The 19,982-nt window shown below is 45.0% G+C and overlaps 1 protein-coding gene across 1 annotated transcript; it reads left to right on the plus strand.

Annotated features, from left to right (window-relative positions):
- The first annotated feature begins 587 nt into the window (after nt 1-587).
- Nucleotides 588-10,397, plus strand: LOC140898403 (zinc finger protein RFP-like). Its single transcript, XM_073312208.1, has 7 exons — nt 588-995; nt 2,195-2,290; nt 5,074-5,304; nt 5,622-5,644; nt 6,295-6,410; nt 8,361-8,420; nt 9,883-10,397. Exons 1-7 carry the CDS (start codon nt 588-590, stop codon nt 10,395-10,397), a joined length of 1,449 nt encoding a protein of 482 aa, XP_073168309.1.
- The last annotated feature ends 9,585 nt before the right edge of the window (nt 10,398-19,982 follow it).

The raw sequence follows: 19,982 nt of genomic DNA on the forward strand, positions 1-19,982 counted from the left end.
ACGCAAAAAGAAAAGGAGTACTTGTGGCACCTTAGAGACTAACCAATTTATTTGAGCATGAGCTTTCGTGCTCATGTATTTCATTTCATTTCATTTTATTTCATTTCATGTATTTCATGCTCAAATAAATTGGTTAGTCTCTAAGGTGCCACAAGTACTCCTTTTCTTTTTGCGAATACAGACTAACACGGCTGTTACTCTGAAACTTGGGCCTAGGACGCAGAGCTTCTGCGAGTGCCTCCAGGCGGGAGGGGGGGCCAAGGACACATGGGCCTAGTGCGAGGGGGCTTCATCGACACTCGTGGTCTTCCATCCCCTCGAGTTACCTAGTGGCCATGCCCCAGTGTCCCCAACAGGGGAGAGCAGATTTCACATTCCTTGACCCGTTTTTTACAGTGGTGAATTTGGTAGGGCCCTGCTCATCACACTTCAATCAAAGATTCTTTTCAATCTACAAAAAACAAACAGCATGAGACCGCACCCAGAAAAGAAATGCCTAATGACTGTGCCAAATTCAATCAGCCCATTCCTGACAAGAAAGAAACGAAACTAAATACCTCTCTGGTCTCTTTCTTGCACTAGAAGCCATGGCTGCTACAAATCCAGCAAAAACTCTCCAGGACGAAATGACCTGTCCCATCTGTCTGGAGTATTTTAAAGATCCGGTGTCTCTAGACTGTGATCACAGTTTCTGCAAAGCCTGCATCACCCAGTGTTGGTGGGGATTCGCTACGGACATCGCCTGCCCTCAGTGCAGAGAGATCTTTCCCGAGAGGAACCTCCGGCCGAACAGGCAGCTCAGGAATATTGTGGAAGCAGCCAGAGAACTCAGGTTGCAGACAGGGAGGGAATCAGGACCAGAGAGACTGTGTGAGAAACACAAGGAGCCTCTCAAACTCTTCTGCAAAGAGGACGAAATCCGCATCTGCCTGGTGTGTGACAGATCCAAGGAGCACACCGTGATTCCTGCTGAAGAAGCTGCCGAAGAATTCAAGGTAGGAAATGACCAACTGTTATTTTTATAGCCAGAGCCTTGGGAAACTCACCTTCGCCCAGCATTAGGGTTTTCTTGAGCCCCAGATAGCCACTCAATAAGCCTCCACTGGAGAGGAACGAGGGACTTCAGGCCTAGGTAGGTTTCCCAGCACAGGGCACAGGGAGAGAGTCCCAGTCCTGAAGATTTCTGTTTGGAAATTTTGGCCGTAGATTTCAGTGCCCATAAAGTTTCCATGTTGACATAAATAACAATAATAATAATAATTCATAATCAATAGAATGTACTGATTTCTATTGCAGTAGCATCTCTGGTCCCCAGTGAGGGATTAGGGCCCCATTGTCCCAGGCACCGTACAGAGAAGTCAGGCAAAGAGAGCTCACAGTCACAGTCTAATGAAGAGGATATGCAGCAGGTGGCTAAAGAAACAACCGGGGGTTGGAGTGGGGGACAAGTAAAGAGCGCTGTGTTTGCATACACTGGGAATCGCGATACTTAGGTCATTGTGGGTGGCCACCATTCCAGATTTCAAAGCTGTCCATTTTCTCTGGTGCAGACTTAGGTGCCCGTACTTTTCTATGGGGAAAGTTTTAGGTGCTTGAGTGGCAGCAGGCGGAGGAGGAGTCTATGGCCCAGTCTCCCATAGTCGGCGGGTATAATAGGCCGGGGGAGGCTTTAGTCTCCCCTGGTGCAGCCACTGCCAACCTGCTGCTGGATGCTTGGGCCGTGGTGGCCTTGCCTGTGCTCCACCTCTTCCTGTCCATGCTCTTCCCCTTCTCCGAGACCCCCTCCACCCACCACTGCCTGGTGAGTCGCTCCTTTCCTCCACTCCACCCCCGCTCTATAGGTCCCCACCGCTCGCTGCGTCCCTCCTCTCCCCGACTTCCTCCCCCTCAAACTTCTCCCCCCCACACACCACTCACTGTGTCCAAGTATGTGATGCCAGTTTCCTGTTGGCGTAAATCAATGGAGTGACAAGGTCAAACAACTTCAAAGAGTCTGAAAATGAAACACTCCCAGAGTTCATTAATATGTCTCCACTTCCTTAATATCATAAACCTACTGAGTTCTCCACACATCTGCAGAGTGTTTGTTTGTGTTGGAAAAGCCTCCCCCGCCCCCCCCCCGCACCTGCCCGCCCGCCACCCCCACTCCTAAAACTAAAAATAACACCACTCAAATCATTTTCTGTTTCTTCAGGAAAAGATTCAGGCCCATTTGAATACTCTGAGGGAAGAGAGAGAAAAGCTCCTGGGATGTAAAATGAGTGGAGAAAAGAGAAGCCAGGAATATCTGGTAGGTGCCTGTCATTATTAACCTGTATGTGTAATGAGGTGGATGGAGGGGCGTTCTGCATCAGAGCAATAAGGAGACGCAGGGGCAATCTAGAGGCCAAATTATATTTTATCTCAATGAGTTGGGGGTAAAGCAGAAATTCATTCAGTGGGGAATAATCACAAATAAATCAAAACTGAGGGTTTTTTTGCACGAATTAGTACTTAGACTTACACCATAAATGAGTGGTTATCAACCTTTTTGCATTTGCAAATTTCGAAGGTGTGGAGGTGTGGACGGACTCCTTTGGAAATCGATTGTCTGTATGTATAGTTGAATTCTGTGCAATCAGTTTTCTTTTGCGGCCCTCTTAGACATCGTCTGGGTCTGCGGACCACAAGTTGAAAATACTGCCATAAACAACTGTAAACTATTATTCTTATCTACTGTATATTAACGACTGTTACCTTAATTAAACTCACTTCATAGGTAACAATTAACACGAATGAAATAACAGAATTTTGAATTAGAAAATCCAACCCAGAACAAACCACCACTGTTACACGTTCACTTCTTATTTCACAGTTCTCTGCCTCTGTCAGCCCAGAGTTTGGAGGACGTTTAGTTATATCTTGATGAATCCTCTTGGGCAATCTTTGTTTACTGTTCTGAGTTCCAGCTTAAATAAAGCCACGTATTCCTGGCTGTGATGTCTTGGGTTCTATCCCTCCGTTCTCTTCTGGCTTACAGTCTCTTTGTGCTCTGACAATTTCTCCATTTCTGTCATTCACCTTGTATGCCTGAGGGTGCTGTCCAGCGTTGTTGATTTTCTTACTTTCACAACAGCTTACATCCTCCTTATTTCTTAAGTCAGTTTCTCTTTAAATACAGTTTTTCTTTTATTCCCGGCTATTTCCTTCACATTTCACTCTTGTGAATGATTGCTTTGTGGCCTTTGGGAATGCAGACTTTTGTCTGCTGCTTCATGATCCTGAATTACTGTGTGGTGTGCGTGTGTGTGTGTGTACGTGTGCACACATCCATAGAGGGCCCGAAAAATCCTCTCCCTAGAAAAGGGCAACATGATCCTCTTTGGATTCTAAGCTTTCATTTCTATTAATGAATTAATTTCCAGCTTTTGTGGCTGTGATAAATGAAGGGGGGGTCTCCGTTTTATGGACACCCAGCCAGCCAGTAGCTGTAAAATCCCTCTTAGTAGCTGTTCTCTAATTGCTCTAACTGTAAAGGGTTAAAAAGTCTCACTGCTATGCCCAGGTAACAGGAAGTGAGTGGGCACCTGGACAAAAGAGCCAATGGGAAGGCTAGAACTTTTTAAAATGGAGACAAGACTCCCCTTTTGTCTGTCTGTTGTTGTTCTCCCGGGGAGAGGCGGACAGGGCAGCAGCTTTGCTGTAAGAAGCTTGGGCCAGGTATGAAAAAATCATCAGTCTCATACCTAGAAACTACTCATTTAAAACCCCAGATATGTAAGTAGATCAGGAAATGTCTAAGAAGATGCAATTAGGTTTATACCTTTTATTCCTTTATGGTTTTTCGACTCCACTCTGCTAACCCCGGGTGCTTTTGTTTTCCTTGTCACCTTTAAGCCGAACCTGAAGAAAGCTGTTCTTGGCGCTTAATCCTTGTAGTGGCTTTTTTCAGAACAGGATTGGATTTTTGTGTGTTAAGAGGTTTGTGCATGTGGTGTTTAATTAGCTGGTGGCAACAGCTGATTTCCCCTTTCTTTCTCAGCTCTTCCCCGGAGGGGGGTGAAAGGGCTTGAGGGTGCCCCACAGGAAGAATTCCCAAGTGCACCTTCCTGGGCTCTCAAAGGGGTTCTGCACTTGGGTGGTGGCAGCATCTACCCATCCAAGGTCAGAGAAAAGCTGTAACCTTGGAAATAATACAAGCCTGGAGTGGCCAGTATTAATTTTTAGAATCCTTGCGGGCTCCCACCTTCTGCACTCCAAGTGCCAGAGGGGGAATTAGCCTGGACAGTGGCTGTAATAAACATTTTCCCAATGTGAAATGAGTGTATCCAATGCAGAGCTCTCTGCCTGAGTCTGCAGTTTTTTGTGTCATGGTTTCATTTGTTTTTTTTCTCCCCACCTGTCTCTGTCAACATGGTTCTGAGTAGAGCTCAGCAAATACCAGATCTGTTTCACTGGCTGACTATTAAAAAGAATTGGGTTGAATCAAAGCTTATTTTTTTATAAAAATTTCAGCAAATCACAAATTTGTCTTTTTCTTGGTCAAATGAAATGTTTCATTTTGACAAAATCAAAATATTTTGTTTCAGTTTAGACCATTTTAAAATATATCTATATAATTATATAAAAACAAGGACATTTTCAAACATGAAGTAATTTGAAATATAAAACCCTGGGAAAAAATTAAAACAAGAAAATGTTTTGATTTTTCATTGATTTCTTTTTGTAACAAAACAACTGGGTGACAGTGACAGGAATTAATAAAACGTTTCAAAGTTGACAAATCTGCATTTTCCCTGGAAAAAATTTTTAGTGCAGAAAATGTTACCCAGCTCTAGTGCTGAGTCCTGCCTCCTGCTGCTTTGGATCTGTGTGTCCGAGGCCATCAATAACGCATGATCCAAACCAGGTCAGACATGGCAATGTGGAAAGGTGTGAGAAAATCCTCTCTCTAGTAACTACAGGATATTGTTCACTGTAAGATGATTTAGAATTTGTAAAGACTTTCTCCCTCCTGCACATTCAGCGCTCCGTGAAAGGACCCCAGGCTCCAGCCATGTCCATGACCAGCCCTTGCCCTATTTTTGTTTACAGAGAAAGACAGGAACCGAGAGGCGGAAGATTGTGTCTGAATTTCAGCAACTGCGGCAGTTCCTGGAAGAACAAGAGCGACTCCTGTGGGCCCAGCTTGAGAAGCTGGAAAAGGAGGTTATGAGGATACGGAGGGAAAGTGTCACTAAACTCTCTGAAGAGATTTCGCGTCTCAGTGAGCTGATCAGTGAGATGGAGGGCATGTGTCAGAAGCCAGTGAGTGAATTCCTGCAGGTGAGACTGAGTGAGAAACATCCCAGGTCCCCACACAGGGACAGGACTGCTCCTAAATTATACGCACAGGGGTCCAGCAGTCAGAGATCTCAGTGTAACTCAGCGTGTGCATTCCTGAAATGTGAATTACTATTGTTGATTGCAGAGTGACAGACAATTTGATATTAGAGATGGAAAAGCCCCATTAGCTCAGCAAACACATGGCCCTGGAGCCAGGGCAGAGCCTCTTTTCCCCATACTTGCAATATCCCTTCTTTGGAATGTTAAGTGTGTGTCAGGTGGGACTGAAATACTCTCTCTCTCTCTCTCTCCTCTAGGATGTCAGAAGCACCCTGAGCAGGTACATGGCTCTCTCACTCCCCTTACACTTCACAATGCTAGGAAAGACCTTGGAGATGATGTTAGCACCGCATCCCCCCAAAGCTCTACAGCAAAATGTGTGGGGAAGGTCACATTTTGGATACAAATCTCTTTGATAAACTTTATTCTGAGGTTCTCACCATTTTATAGAAGACTCTGGAATTATCCATTCAATGGGAAGGACTAACCTCAAATATTTCCTAGAGATGTCACCTCCCTGGGGGTCTGTCTGCCTCAGCATTGTGGGGATGGAATATGGGCCTGTCACTGCTGGGGCCCTGGTCACCATTCAGCCCAGGGCAGCAGTACTCAAGAGTCTTTCCTGCCTGACGACTGTTTTGAGACTGTGTGGAATAAGTTGGGGAGTGGGGAGTTGGTGTCTCAGTCTAGTTCTTAGTGGACGATTTCTACAGCACTTCACATGGAAACCTCCTGTCCCTCAGAGCATGGAGGCCAAGGAATGAATTGGCCATAGAGACTCAATTCCCCTTTTATCCCCAGAGCTTGTCTCTCCAGGCCAGAGTTGAAGAATGTTAATGGGATTTTTGAGGGGAAGGTTTAACTGCCATGCCAAGAACTTATAATGTGTCACTAAATGAAATATAATCATGTGACATTGTTTCTGTCCAGGTGTGAGAAAGGGAAGTTCCAGCAGCCAGTGGAGATTTCTCCTAAACAGGATAAGAGACTCAGTGATTTCTCCCAGAAGACTCTTGCTCTAATGGAGACTCTGAGAAAGTTCAAAGGTACCTAGAAGGGATCTAGAATGGGAAATTGGGATAAGCCTCTGGGACTGTTGGAGGAGAATGACTCTGGCCAATTGGTTCATAATTAGATAATGCCTCTATTTAATTGTTGGGTGAGAATGCCACACACGGAGTCCCAAGTCACTCAGGTTCATTAACTGAAACCTTTGTTTGTACCAAAGGCATGTCTTACAATTGCAATTACTATGAAAGTAAGAAATGACAGACATACTGAAAGACGTACTGGCCAGTTGCCTTCTGCTGGGACATAGGTGTGTCATGGTAGATTTCTCCTACGAGGCTCTCATTACACTTACAATGTCTGACATATTATACACAGCCAACTAAAATATTTATTAGTTTTTTTTCCAATCCTCTTTGAGTGTTATGACTATTAAGTATCTTATATAGCTCATACAATACACATGCACAAACTTTTTAAATTTTCAGTGCTTTTGCTGCCCAAGCAATTTCCATGTTATTATTCTCTTTTCTGATTGGTTTATTACCACCGATCATGCATAGGTCACTTTGACCCTTGTCTCCACATGGGGGTTTTTGGACTTTGCTAACTGCTCCTTGGCACTACATTTTAGGTGTCTGTCGTCTTTAAGCACTTTGTGTGATCAAAACATCTCTTTGTCCTACAGAGCAACTTATGAACACGTCACTTAATAACAAGGTCACTTAAGGCAACGTTTCCCTTATGTCAAGCAAACAGCTCACCAGGCCAAAGCCCAGTCAGTCAGCACAAACGCACAATCTCAGTCTCTCCAAACTTATGCATGACCCTTGTACCAATTCTCAATACTGAACATAATAACTAGTGGAACGCAGACAAATGGAGCAGATGTAGCAGGGCCCAGGTGTCAGGATGTTTCCCATTAATTCATGATGGAACAAAGGTCACAATATTAAGGCCCGTATTTAGTAAAAATGGCCTAATTTGGGGCACCTGAGTTTCTCTCTCCCCACTAGAGAGCTGCAGGGCAGGTGCTCCAGAGCCGTGCAGCCTCCACAGCTGCAGGGGGAGTCAGTGGGAGCTGCAGGTGCCCAACCCCTCTGAGAACCAGGCCCCAGGGGCCTAAAAGACAGGCCTGTAAATTAAAGGCAAATTGTTAAAGCTGGACCCAGCCCATCATTGGGCTCTGGTCCCATATGGCAACTAGTCTGGGCCAAATGGGCCACAGGGAAGGAGAAAGCTCCTCCCCCACGGTGAGGGATCCCTCCAGCACAGGAGCCTCTTGTACCTCCTCCCCAGCAGCTGCAGGCACAAGGTGGGTTCCTGAGAGGGCTGGGAATGGGGTGGGGGTGGACCAGAGACAGAGGGACATGGACAGTGTAAAGCTGGGCCTCTGACACTCTGCACATTGACCAAGACACATGGGCACCACTGTCAGAGGGAGGTAGCTCTGGCTGGCTTCAGAACTTCCTCAGCCTGGGCCAAGGTCTGCACCGGCCCCTGCAGCCACTGAACAACAGAGTCATAAAATGGCCCCTCCCCTCTCTCCTTTTGCCGGTACAGGGGTGAATCTGGCTCATGGAGCCAACCTTCCCCCTGCCTCAATGTCCACATGGATAAAATGATTTTATTATTATTCCTATTTCTGCCTATGGAGGACGAGGGCCCCGTCATGCTGCTTTCTGTAGAGACACTGAGTAAACAGACCCAACAGCTAACAATTAGAGCCAGGATTTCACGAAGTCTCAACATCCCGTAGAGATTGTAAGTCCTGGGATGGTTGTGAGGCTTCCATTTCTGTGAGATGCCTGAATGAGAGGGGAAAGAGAAAGTTTCAGATTAGTTTATATTAAATATCTGAGTGTCTCTGGGCCTCTCTGTCTGTTTCTCTGTCATGACTGAAACACAGTTCTAGGAGTTCAGAGTGGGAATGCTGCTATAAATAAGACAGCCTGAAATCTCGTCTCTTTTCTCCTTTCCCCCTCTAGACACTCTGCCGTCTGCACTGGAAACAAGAAGAGGGGAACCTGTACGAGCACACAGACAGGGTGAGAAACCAGAGAAAACATTTTCATGAGATTGTAGCTAAAGTTACCAACCAAACTGACAGAGACCATGACACACAGATCCCTAAAAATAAACACGTTGAACATTGTGGAGATCCCAAGCTGAAGTCACACAAATACTCCTGACAGTTACCTTGGTGCTGAGTTCATGCCCATGCTGATGAACAAAAACACTCTCCCTGAACAGCATCCAAACACCCTTAACTCTGACCCTGGGGTTTTCATAGACGTTGACAGGACTTTTAATATTATATTGAGAGGAATGAGTGGAGAGCTCTCTCCCCTGAGGACTGACACATCCCTGTCCTTTATCCTGGCTGAGGGGGTTGCCCCCATAGGCGTCTACTCCGTGGGTGCTCGGGGGATGGAGCTCCCACAGCAAAAGAGTTGGTGCTCAACACCCACTGGTGGCCATTGCTCCCACTCTCCTCTAGCGCCTCCCTCCCGCCTGTGGCCCTTCCAATCAGCTCCTCTCCCTCTCTCCCAGTACTTCCCGCCCACTGCAATCAGCTGTTCAGCAGTGTGCAGAAGGCGCTGCAGGGAGGGGATGGAGCTAGGGCGGGGGGTGTTCAGGGGAGGGCGCAGAATGGGATGAGACGGGGGCAGGAAGAGATGGGGTGGGGTGAGGCCTTGGAGGAAGGGGTGGAGTCGGGGCAGGGACTTGGGCGGAGCGGAGGGTCAAGCACCCCCGTGGAAAATTACAAAGTAGGCGTCTCTGGTTTCCCCTATCGCTCTTCTCCAACATCCTACCTTTCCTTTGGGCAGGGCTTGGCTCTCCCACTGGAGCATCTCACTCTTTCATGGATTGGGGAGGTGCTGTCCTGCTGATGCTGCCCCTCTCCCTTCTCTCTGGGCTAGGGATGGGGCTACCCCAGCCAATGCCACCTCCTACTCTCTGGTCTAAAGTGGCTCTTCCCCAATGCTGCACTTCCTCTCTGTTCCCTGGCCTGGGGGTGGAGGCTGCATTAGGGGAGGGAGGTTGCCTCTGGGGTTTAAAGCTGGTACCTTCCTCTTCTGCTCCCTCCTCACTAAAAGCTTCTGATACCTTCCTGGTTGTGTCTCTGATGCTGGGAATGGAGCAGCCCCAGCATGGGGAGCTGGGAGCTGAAGTCTCTGCAAACAAATGAGAAACCAGTGAAGTGGTTCCTACGATGAAGTGAGCTGTAGTTCACGAAAGCTCATGCTCAAATAAATTGGTTAGTCTCTAAGGTGCCACAAGTACTCCTTTTCTTTTTGCGAATACAGACTAACACGGCTGTTACTCTGAAACCTATCAAACAGTGAGGAACTGCAGTGACATCTCTGCTCAGTCTCAGGTGCCCAGGACAGAGGCAGCTCCCTGGGATCCAGGGCTGATCAGGGCTGCTGGGGAGTGTGAGAAATGGTCCCAGCCTCCCCCAGGGCCAAGCTCTGCCCCTAATGCTCGGATTCTCTCTCTCCCCAGTGAATGTGACTCTGGATCCAGACACGGCTCAGTCCCAACTCATCCTGTCTGAGGATCGGAAAAGCGTGAGACGAGGAGACACACGCCAGCGACTGCCCAACAACCCTGAGAGATTTGACACTGAGCCCTGTGTGCTGGGCTGTGAGGGATTCACCTCGGGGAGACATTGCTGGGAGGTGGAGGTGGTGGGTGGGACAGGCTGGGCTGTGGGGGTGGCCAGAGAGGCTGTGGGGAGGAAGGGAGCGATCAGCCGTAGACCTGACAGAGGGATCTGGGCTGTGGCACGGTGGCCGGGTCAGTTCCTTGCTCTCACCTCCCCTGTGACCCCCCTGCCCCTGAGCTGGGCCCCCAGCAGGATCCGGGTTTGTCTGGACTGTGACCGGGGGCAGGTGACATTTATCGATGCTGGTGACGAGGCCCCGCTTTTCACTTTCCCACTGGGCTCCGTCCTTGGGGAGAGAATCCGCCCCTGGCTCCGGGTGGGGTGGAAATCCCAGCTCAGACTGTGTCCCTGAGAGTTGGGCGGGGTGTGTGTGTGTGTGTGAATATCCCACTGGGGCCCTGAAATCAGCCTCTCTAGCCTCGCACACCCTAGTCTCCATGACTTCTCCCTGTGGACTGTCTAACATGCTTCCTCTCTGTCCCTGGAGGTTGCTTCTGGTCTCATCTCTGTAGGGTGACCAGATGTCCCGATAAAATCGGGACTGTCCCGATTTTTAGTTCTTTGTCCCGCGTCCCGACCCATGCACGGTTGGGACACCATTTGTCCTGATATTGCGGCTTTGGCCCCCCCCGGCCGTTTCTTTTCTTTTTTTTTTTTGCTTTGGCAACTCCACCCCGGCTTGCTTCCCCCATGTGTCCCGATCTTTTGTCCGTTTCATCTGGTCACCCTACATCTCTGTGCAGCCCCTGGCCTGTCAAACCATAGAGCGCATTGAGTGAGCAAGGTAGAGAAGCCAATGTCATCACTGCCCCAGGGTCTGTGCAGCCTCTTTGCCACTGTCCTCTATGATCCAGGAGGACTCTGGGGATCCTGGATCAGACAGTGGCACTGAGACATGGGGGGAACAGCCCACTGGGAATAAAACATGGGATGAAAAAATGAGCTTCTCTAGCCACAGTTATCCTAGCCCCCCTATGGGAATCCCCCAGGCCATCTACCCAGCGCTCTAGCTCATCCCTATGCCCCTGGTGGACCCCTGTCTACACAACTCCCCCCCCCACCCCCGCCATACCTCATCTCTTTGGCCCCTGGAAGCTTCTCCTCCTTCCTCTGTGCAGAACCAGGGATGTGGGGGAGGAGGGGGAAGAACCCCTGGAGCTGCAGAGGGGCCTTGAGGGGCAGATGTGTTGGTTGCAAGGTCAGAACTGAGGGAGGGGCTGACGGCAGAAGTTATGTGGGGTTGGGGGAAGAATTAACAGCCAGGCTGGGGACAGGCAGAGGTGGGGGTGGCAGGGACACAGACTAAATTAATTACGATTTGGGGGTTTGGGGAGAAACTGGAGGTTCCACAGCAGCAGGGAGCCTGGGAGAGGGAGCCCCAGGGACTGGGGAGTGTGACCTACAGGCCACCAGGGAAGGGATGCTGCGGAGGGAAGGAGTTGTGGGTGGGGAGATGTCACTGGATGAAGAAGAGGTGGCTGTGTGGAGGGGAGAGTCAGGTACAGGGCAGGTTTAACCAGAAGGGAGAGAAGAAATGCAATGGGAAAAAGTGAAAATAAAGTAATACAAGAGTAAGGAGAGAAGCCTGGGGAAAGTAGGGAAGCTGAAATGAGACGAGTGAAAGCAAAACCATTCTCAGAAGGGAAACGCTCATTGGGCACTGAGAGGGTAGGGGATAAATTCAGCAGAGAGAGCTGGGCACCTGGAGCTGCCTTTTGTTGACCTAACTCTGGGGTGTAGACAAGACCTTCATTTCAAATGATATCTCACAGGGCGGACTTTGCACAACATTTATCATAATCTTGTAAAAGGGGAGAGCACAGACAAGATGGGAGAGTCGCACTGATGCTTTGAAGCCTCTTCACTATGAACTCGGAAACATTTATGATGCCCTAATTGAAATTTCTGATGATACTTACTTTTACTGGATCATCTGGCAATACGGCACGTTCAGATGCAAAAGCTCTTGCAAATGGCCTTTCCAAGTTCAAATTTGTGACTTCACTCATTTTGTGGTATAATATCCTTTTCAAGATTAACCTCACTAGTAAGCAGCTTCAGGAAAAGAACTTGAACATACATTTTGCTATTCAAAAACTGCAGCAAACTAAAAATATTCTGGTGGAATTCAGAAGTGATGAAGGGTTTGAAAGAACACTGGTAGATTCTCTCGAGCTTGCTGCAGAAATAGACTTTCCAACAGAATTTGAACCAGAGCCAGTTCACATTCAGCAAAAGAAACAGCAGTTTTCATATGAAGGACGAGACACACCCATTCAGAACCCAAAACAAAGGTTCAAAGTGAATTTCTGCTTCACAGTCCTTGATACTGCTGTTCACTCGGTTGATGAAAGATTTCAACAGATGCAGCAGCTAGAGTCAGTATTTGGCTTTCTTTATGATATCCTCAGCTTGCAAAAGAAAATAGCAAAACAGATAAGAGAATTTTGCATAAAACTGGAGCTGGCATTGACTCATGAAAATTCAAAAGACATTGATGCTACAGATTTGTGTAGTGAGCTTCAGGCTTTTTCAAGACAACTTAAGAAACATTCCGCTCCTGAAGAAGTAGTGAAGTTTGACTGTTAAAATAAACTCACAGATAGTTTTCAAACATTTTTATAGCTCTACACATTCTTTTAACTTTGCCAATTTCCATAGCTAGTGGAGAACGTAGCTTCTCAAAGTTAAAATTGATAAAAACATATCTGCGTTCAACAATATTAAAGAAGTTCTGTATTCAAATCACAAATGAGTTTGGTTCCCCATAGTTTAAATTTCAGGGTATTACTAATTAAGAGGTCTCTTGGTTTTTGGTACTGTTTCTCTCCCTCTCTGTGTGAAACTTGCAAGCTGCTAATTGTGTTAGTACATTCTAAGACAGAGTCTGTTCTCAAAGCAATTCTTTGTATCAACAACCACTCACACAGAGAGAGACTCAAAGCAATACTCTGTAACAATAGAAACAGCACCCAGAGACTCCCCGCCCTTTTGTTGTATTCATCTCGCTTTGTTAACAACTGTGATTAAAATAGAGATAGAGGATGTATGTGGATGGTTGCTTGGTGTGGATAATAACTGAATGATCAGGGAAGTGCCAGCCTAAGAATGCAGTGTCCATCGGCTGAAGAAGGCGTCAAGTGGAAATAACCAGAGGACCCCCGGACGGCAGACTGGAATCCACCCAACAGCCTCAAGGATGGGAGAACCAAAGAACAAGATAACATCCGGCAGCACGGAGCTGTCAGGAACGTGACATTTGCTGATTGATTCAGCAACAGCATGATGAAACAATTCCCATAGACTGGCATAGGAAGAAACTCCTATAAAAATGGACTCTAGAAAGTGAGAACTTCGGGGTCTGATTCTGCAAACCAACTTCCAGGAGCATCAGATGTGCATCTGACGAGGCCCTGTTCCCTTCTCATATCCAGGCCACCTGGCCAGTGGCTTGGCATGAGCAACTCTAAGGCTGGTAACTATGATAACAACCTTGCAGAACCTGTGTGTGTGTGTATGAATGAATGTGTGAATAAATATGAGATTGAATGGAATGTTATAGCGATAACTAACTGCTTACTATGATTCTTTCTGTATTCACAATAAATGTGGTATTTTGCCTTTTCCCCTTTAATAAGATCCTGCTGGTTTTTATTTTATTGGTATAACATTTTCGTGGAGAATTGTGAAAGGGGGAATACTTGTAAAAAAACCTCAGTTATTGTAAATATTGGTGTGCACACCGCCAGCTCTGTTGATCTAGGCATTTCTATTACGGCTGCTGGCCTCCGAGAAGGTAGCAGGGAAAAACAGGTTAACCAGACCAGACTCTCCTGTTACCTGTGGGAGGGGGAGAGTGGGGGGGGGGGAGAAAACCTGGATTTGTGCTGGAAATGGCTCACCTTGATTATCATAAACATTGTAAGGAGAGTGATCACTTTAGATAAGCTATTACCAGCAGGAGAGTGGGTTTTGGGGCGAGTGGGGAGAGAACCTGGATTTGTGCTGGAAATGGCCCACCTTGATTATCATACACATTGTAAGGAGAGTGATCACTTTAGATAAGCTATTACCAGCAGGAAAGTGGGGTCGGGGGAGAGAAAACCTTTTGTAGCGATAAACACCCTTTTTTTTCATGGTCTGTGTGTATAAAAACATCTTCTGTATTTTCCACAGTATGCATCCGATGAAGTGAGCTGTAGCTCACGAAAGCTTATGCTCAAATAAATTGGTTAGTCTCTAAGGTGCCACAAGTACTCCTTTTCTTAATTCAAAGTTGCAAAACTGACAGACCTTTTTGCTGGACACAGGTAATTAGCGTTGTTTGGCTTTGGGATTTGGCATTTAACCATTACAAGGTAACTCAATGCTTTACAAAATTTAAAATGTTTTTAAGTTGTGGCTGCAGCAGGGCAGTCAAAATCAGGAGAATAGAAAAAAAAATTGGATTCTTTTTGTTTGGTTGGTTGGTTTTTGTTTTGTAAGAAAATAGCAGATGAGAGCTGTAGTAAAAAAAATAAATAAATAAGAAATTAAAAAAAGACAGTGCCCCTCTGAAGCAACAGCAGGGGTGAGGTGCACAAAACAAAAAGAAGCAATGTTAGAAACAGTGAGCCTTAAAATGGCTCTGAGTAATCAGACTGTCACTTTGATAAAGGTACATGAAAACTCTGTAAGCAAAAAAAAAAAAAAAGAAATAGTTACACCTTATGTAAAAATGCATCTGGATCATGTTATAGAAGTTAAACTATGGAAGGAATGTGCATTTGCCCCAGAACATGTATATTGTAGAAGGGGCAAAAGAAATGCAAACATACCATGCTACTTAATTAAAATGCTATTCGGGCTCCAAAGGGAGCCATAATAGGTTGGGTTTTCTTTTTCAGGTTGCTGTGTGTTTTGGAAGCAGAAGTTAAAAGTGATCAAAACTCTGGTGAAAGTTGATTGTGTCTCTTTTAAGATAGAGTCTCTGAGCTGCTGAGGGCTTTAAATCCAAAAGCAGGAAGCGTCTGTGAAAATGCAAATGTCCTAAATGATAAAGGAAGGAAAGAACTAGCAGCACAAAGGAGCTGCAGATAAAGGACACACCTGGTCAGCAAACAAAATGTCTAAATAAAAGGCATGGGATAACAAGATAATTTTAATAAATTTAATGATAATAAGAACCCCTGTAACAACGTATAGTGTGTATGATTTTTTGAAAAACCCTTTAAGGTCATATGGTAATGATGCTTCTCAGCTATTACCTGTAAATAAACTTAAATCTTAACACAGCAGGAAATACATTATAAACTTGGTCTGCTGCATAAGAAGGGAAACTGAGGTACCCCACCTCAGGGATTTCATGACTAAACAGTGGGATAATTTCCCCATAACCCTTAAAAGATTAAAGCCATTGAAACCTGGCCTGCCTATAGAAAAAAACAGGAAAATATGGGGGTAATTCCCCTGTTTTGCCAGCAATCAGCAAGGGTATTTGTAAAAGAAATATTTTAAGCAATAATCTGCTACCCCAAAAGAGGTAGAAACATGTTCTTTTGTCTTTCAGAAAATCAGGAAAAGCTGATGCCAGTGGAAGAGCAACCCAATACCATGAATCTACTGTCACAATAGAAATTGTGTTTTGTGTTCGATGTTTTGTCTTGTCTTGTTGCTAGCACTGTTGTGTGTTTAAAAAAAAAATACTGAAGACCTGCAGGTACTTAAAAATAAATTAAGCTCTCTGTCCCAGCTACAGGACAGCCTGATACAAAAACAAGTACATGCCGATGTAGACTTGGTCCAAATTGGTCTGGGTAACTTAAAAGCCCGATGGAATCTTTGGCAATGGCTTAATACTACCACATGGCTTATGCATAAGAAAAAAATTTAGAAATAGGAAACTACATAGCCATAGCCATGGGATGCACTGAAATGCAGATACTTGCCCTAGCTACTTTGGAACACAAAATGTTATGGGTCATATTGGGAAATATTAAGGGATTGATGCATTTGTTAAAACAAAGAAAGAGATCATTGTTTGACACTTATCAATATGAATGGATGCAATACGTTTCCAGTATTGTAAACCAGACTTGTTAACAGGGGAAATTGTTGTCAAAATTGCACACCTACAGTCCCTGGAAGCAAAGGTATTGAAGGTTAGCCCACTTCCCATATTACACATGGGATCCTTCTGGCTACCCTGGACCTCAAGCCAGTGGGCTGGGGAGGGAGGGAAGCTATTGGACACTAGAGGTTGTACCGAATGGACTCCTCAAAAGTGGGTGTGCCTCACCTTGCCTGTTGCCCCAGAACTTTGTAGTAAAGATACATCACTAGGATCATGTATGTGGGATGAATTGGAATCACAAACTCAAATTGCCTCACAGTACCTTCTCTTCAATAGACTACACAGAAAGTGACACTGACGATTATAAATCTTAGTGTCAAAAGGGGGATTAAGTTGGATCATATTAAAGAAGTTCTGTATTAAAATCACAAATGAGTTTGATTCCCCATAGTTTAAATTCCAGGGTATTACTAATTAAGAGATCTCTTGGTTTTTGTTACTGTTTCTCTCCCCCTCTGTGTGAAACTTGCAAGCTGCTAATTGTGTTAGTACATTCTAAGACAGAGTCTGTTCTCAAAGCAATTCTTTGTAACAACAACCACTCACACAGAGAGAGACTCAAAGCAATACTCTGTAACAACAGAAACAGCACCCAGAGACTCCCTGCCCTTTTGTTGTATTCATCTTGCTTTGTTAACAATTGTGATTAAAATAGAGATAGAGGATGTATGTGGATGGATGCTTGGTGTGGATAATAACTGAATGATCAGGGAGGTGCCAGCCTGAGAATCCAGTGTCCATCGGCTGAAGAAGGCGTCAAGTGGAAATAACCAGAGGACCCCCGGAGGGCAGACTGGAATCCACCCAACAGCCTCAAGAATGGGAGAACCAAAGAACAAGATAACATCTGGCAGCACGGAGCTGTTAGGAATGTGACATCTGCTGATTGATTCAGCAACAGCATGATGAAACAATTCCCATAGACTGGCATAGGAAGAAATTCCTATAAAAATGGACTCTAGAAAGTGAGAACTTTGGGGCCTGATTCTGCAAACCAACTTCCAGGAGCATCAGATGAGCATCTGACAAGGCCCTGCTCCCTCCTCATGTCCAGGCCACCTGGCCAGTGGCTTGGCATGAGCAACTCTAAGGCTGGTAACTATGATAACAACCTTGCAGAACCTGTGTGTGTGTGTGTATGAATGAATGTGTGAATAAATATGAGATTGAATGGAATGTTATAGCTATAACTAACTGCTTACTATGATTCTTTCTGTATTCACAATAAATGTGGTATTTTGCCTTTTCCCCTTTAATAAGATCCTGCTGGTTTTTATTTTATTGGTATAACAGTTTTCCAAACATTTTTATAGCTCTACGCATTCTTTTACCTTTGCCAATTTCCATAGCTAGTGGAGAACGTAGCTTCTCAAAGTTAAAATTGATAAAAACATATCTGCATTCAACAATGGTGCAAGAGAGACTTCTTGGACTTGCCACAATGTCAATAGAGCATGAAATAGCTGGAAAACTGGATCTAAAAGAACTAGTGACTGAATTTTCAAAACTAAAAGCAAGAAAAGTCACGTTTTAAGAGCACAGAGTGTTTTTTATTCGGAGTGTTTTGTAAATACAGGTTAAAGTTCATTGAAGAGTTTTCTTATTTCTTTCTATATTGGATGTGGTGGCAATGGCAGTTAAAGGAGAATAGCGTAAATGGATGTTTTTGGATTTGTAATAATAAAAATTATAATTAACATTTTAATGCATTTTTATTTGAAATCGGACTGAAATATCATCTAGCTGTTGTGTACAAATCTATTCTGAAAATTTTGTGTCTCTATTTTATTTGATCTCAGAAACATTGGTTGGACGGATGGAGGAACAGACAAACCAAATAATTAAGCCTCTGTTTAAAAAAAAAAATGCTTAAAAACATTAAAAGGAAAAAAGGGGCAAAATGTTTCCCAGTTTACCAAAAACCTCAGCCTAGATCTGCCCTTGGGGTTTGGGGGTAGGAACGCCGATTGCATGGTTCACCTAGGGCGCCAGTCGCTGGCAGCTAGTCTAGGGCCGCCCCTGTCTACATGTGCCATCCCATCTGTCTGAAGTATTTCACAGAATCTGTCACTCTGGAGTGTGGGCACAATTTTTGCCAAGCCCTCAGTGCAGAGAAACTGTGCAACAGAGAAACCAGGCAGCTGGCAAATGTCGTAGAAATCGCTAAGCAGCTGAGTTTCCAGGCAGCAAAGGGAGCAGGAGGGGACGGGGTGTGTGAGACACACCAGGAGGCTCTGAAACTGTTCTGTGAAGAGGATCAAACCCCCATCTGTGTGATCTGCAGAGAGTCCTGGGCTCACTGTGCTCACACGGTGGTTCCCATACAGGAAGCCACCCAGGAGTACAAGGTACCGAGTTGGTGTCCAGTCGAATGGGTAATAACTTTGGATTTTAATTCCAGATTAATGGCATCACAAGTTGCCCGACACAGGTTTCACTGTGTCGTTCATCTGTGTGTAGCCTTCACTGTATGAAAGCATTTCCGCTGTGCTTTACTTATATACCTAATGCATACTTATCACACCTAAATACTTATCAACCTTATACTTCTATTATCCTACAACTGAAATCTGTTTAGCCTACATTAATTATATGTAACATAGCATGTGAGTTAATCATAACATCACACAGCACAACACTAGATGGATAATGAAATGAACTAATTGGCTACGAAAGCCAGAAGGGACCATGTGGACCGTCTAGTCTGACCTGGATAACAGATTAGAGAATTTCCCCTCATAATTCCTGCATTGAGGCCATACAGTCTTGTTGAGCTACAGCAAATCTTTTAGAAAGACTCCGCTCCTTATTTAAACAATTTAGACTCATAGACTTTAAGGACAGAAGGGACCATCATGATCATCTAGTCTGACCTCCTGCATATTGCAGGCCACAGAACCTCACCCACCCACTCCTGCAATTCACCCCTAAACTCTGGCGGAGTTACCGAAGTCCTCAAATCATGATATAAAGATTTCAATTTACAGAGAATCCACAATTTACTCTAGCTTAAATCTGCAAGTGATCTGTGCCCCATACCACAGAGGAAAGCAGGAAAACTGCAGTCTCTCTGCCAATCTGACATGAGGAAAATTCCTTCCCGACCCCAAATATGGTGATCAGTTGGATGCTGGGCATTTTGGCAAGACCCAACAGCCAGACACTCAGCAAAGAATTCTCTGTAACTCAGAGCCTCCCTATCTAGTGCCCCATCACCAACCATGGGGACATTTGATACTTGCCATTGCATATAGAAAGAAATGCTGGCCAGTTCCCTTCTCCTGGGGCATAGGCAGGTCATGGGGGATTTCTACTATGAAGCTCTTATTACCCCTTACAATGTCTGACATATTATACACATCCAAATTACATATTTGTTAGTTCTTTTCCAATCACCTTTGAGTGTTATTTAATATTTGTATCTTATATAACTCATACAATTCACGTTCATGAACTTTTTTATTGTCAGGTCTTTTGCTGTCCAAGATATTTTCATGTTATTCTCTTTTCTGATTGGTTTGTTACTGCTAATTATGCATAGCTCACTTTGACTCTTTTCTCCTCATAGGGATTTTTGGACTTCGCTAACTGCTCCCGGGCAGTACAATTTGGGTGTCTGTTGTCCTTAAGCACATTGTGTGGTCAAAACATCTCTCTGTTCAACATAACAACCCATCACTTAATAACAAGGTCACTTAAAGCGACATGTCCCTTATGTCAAGCAAACTGATCACCAGGCCAAAGCCAAGTCACTCAGTATAAACTCACAATCTCAGTCTCTCCAAACTTATGCATAAGAAATGACCCTTGTACCAGTGACACTGA

Source organism: Lepidochelys kempii, chromosome 14, assembly GCF_965140265.1.
Source record: "Lepidochelys kempii isolate rLepKem1 chromosome 14, rLepKem1.hap2, whole genome shotgun sequence".
NCBI classification, from domain to species: Eukaryota; Metazoa; Chordata; order Testudines; family Cheloniidae; genus Lepidochelys; species Lepidochelys kempii.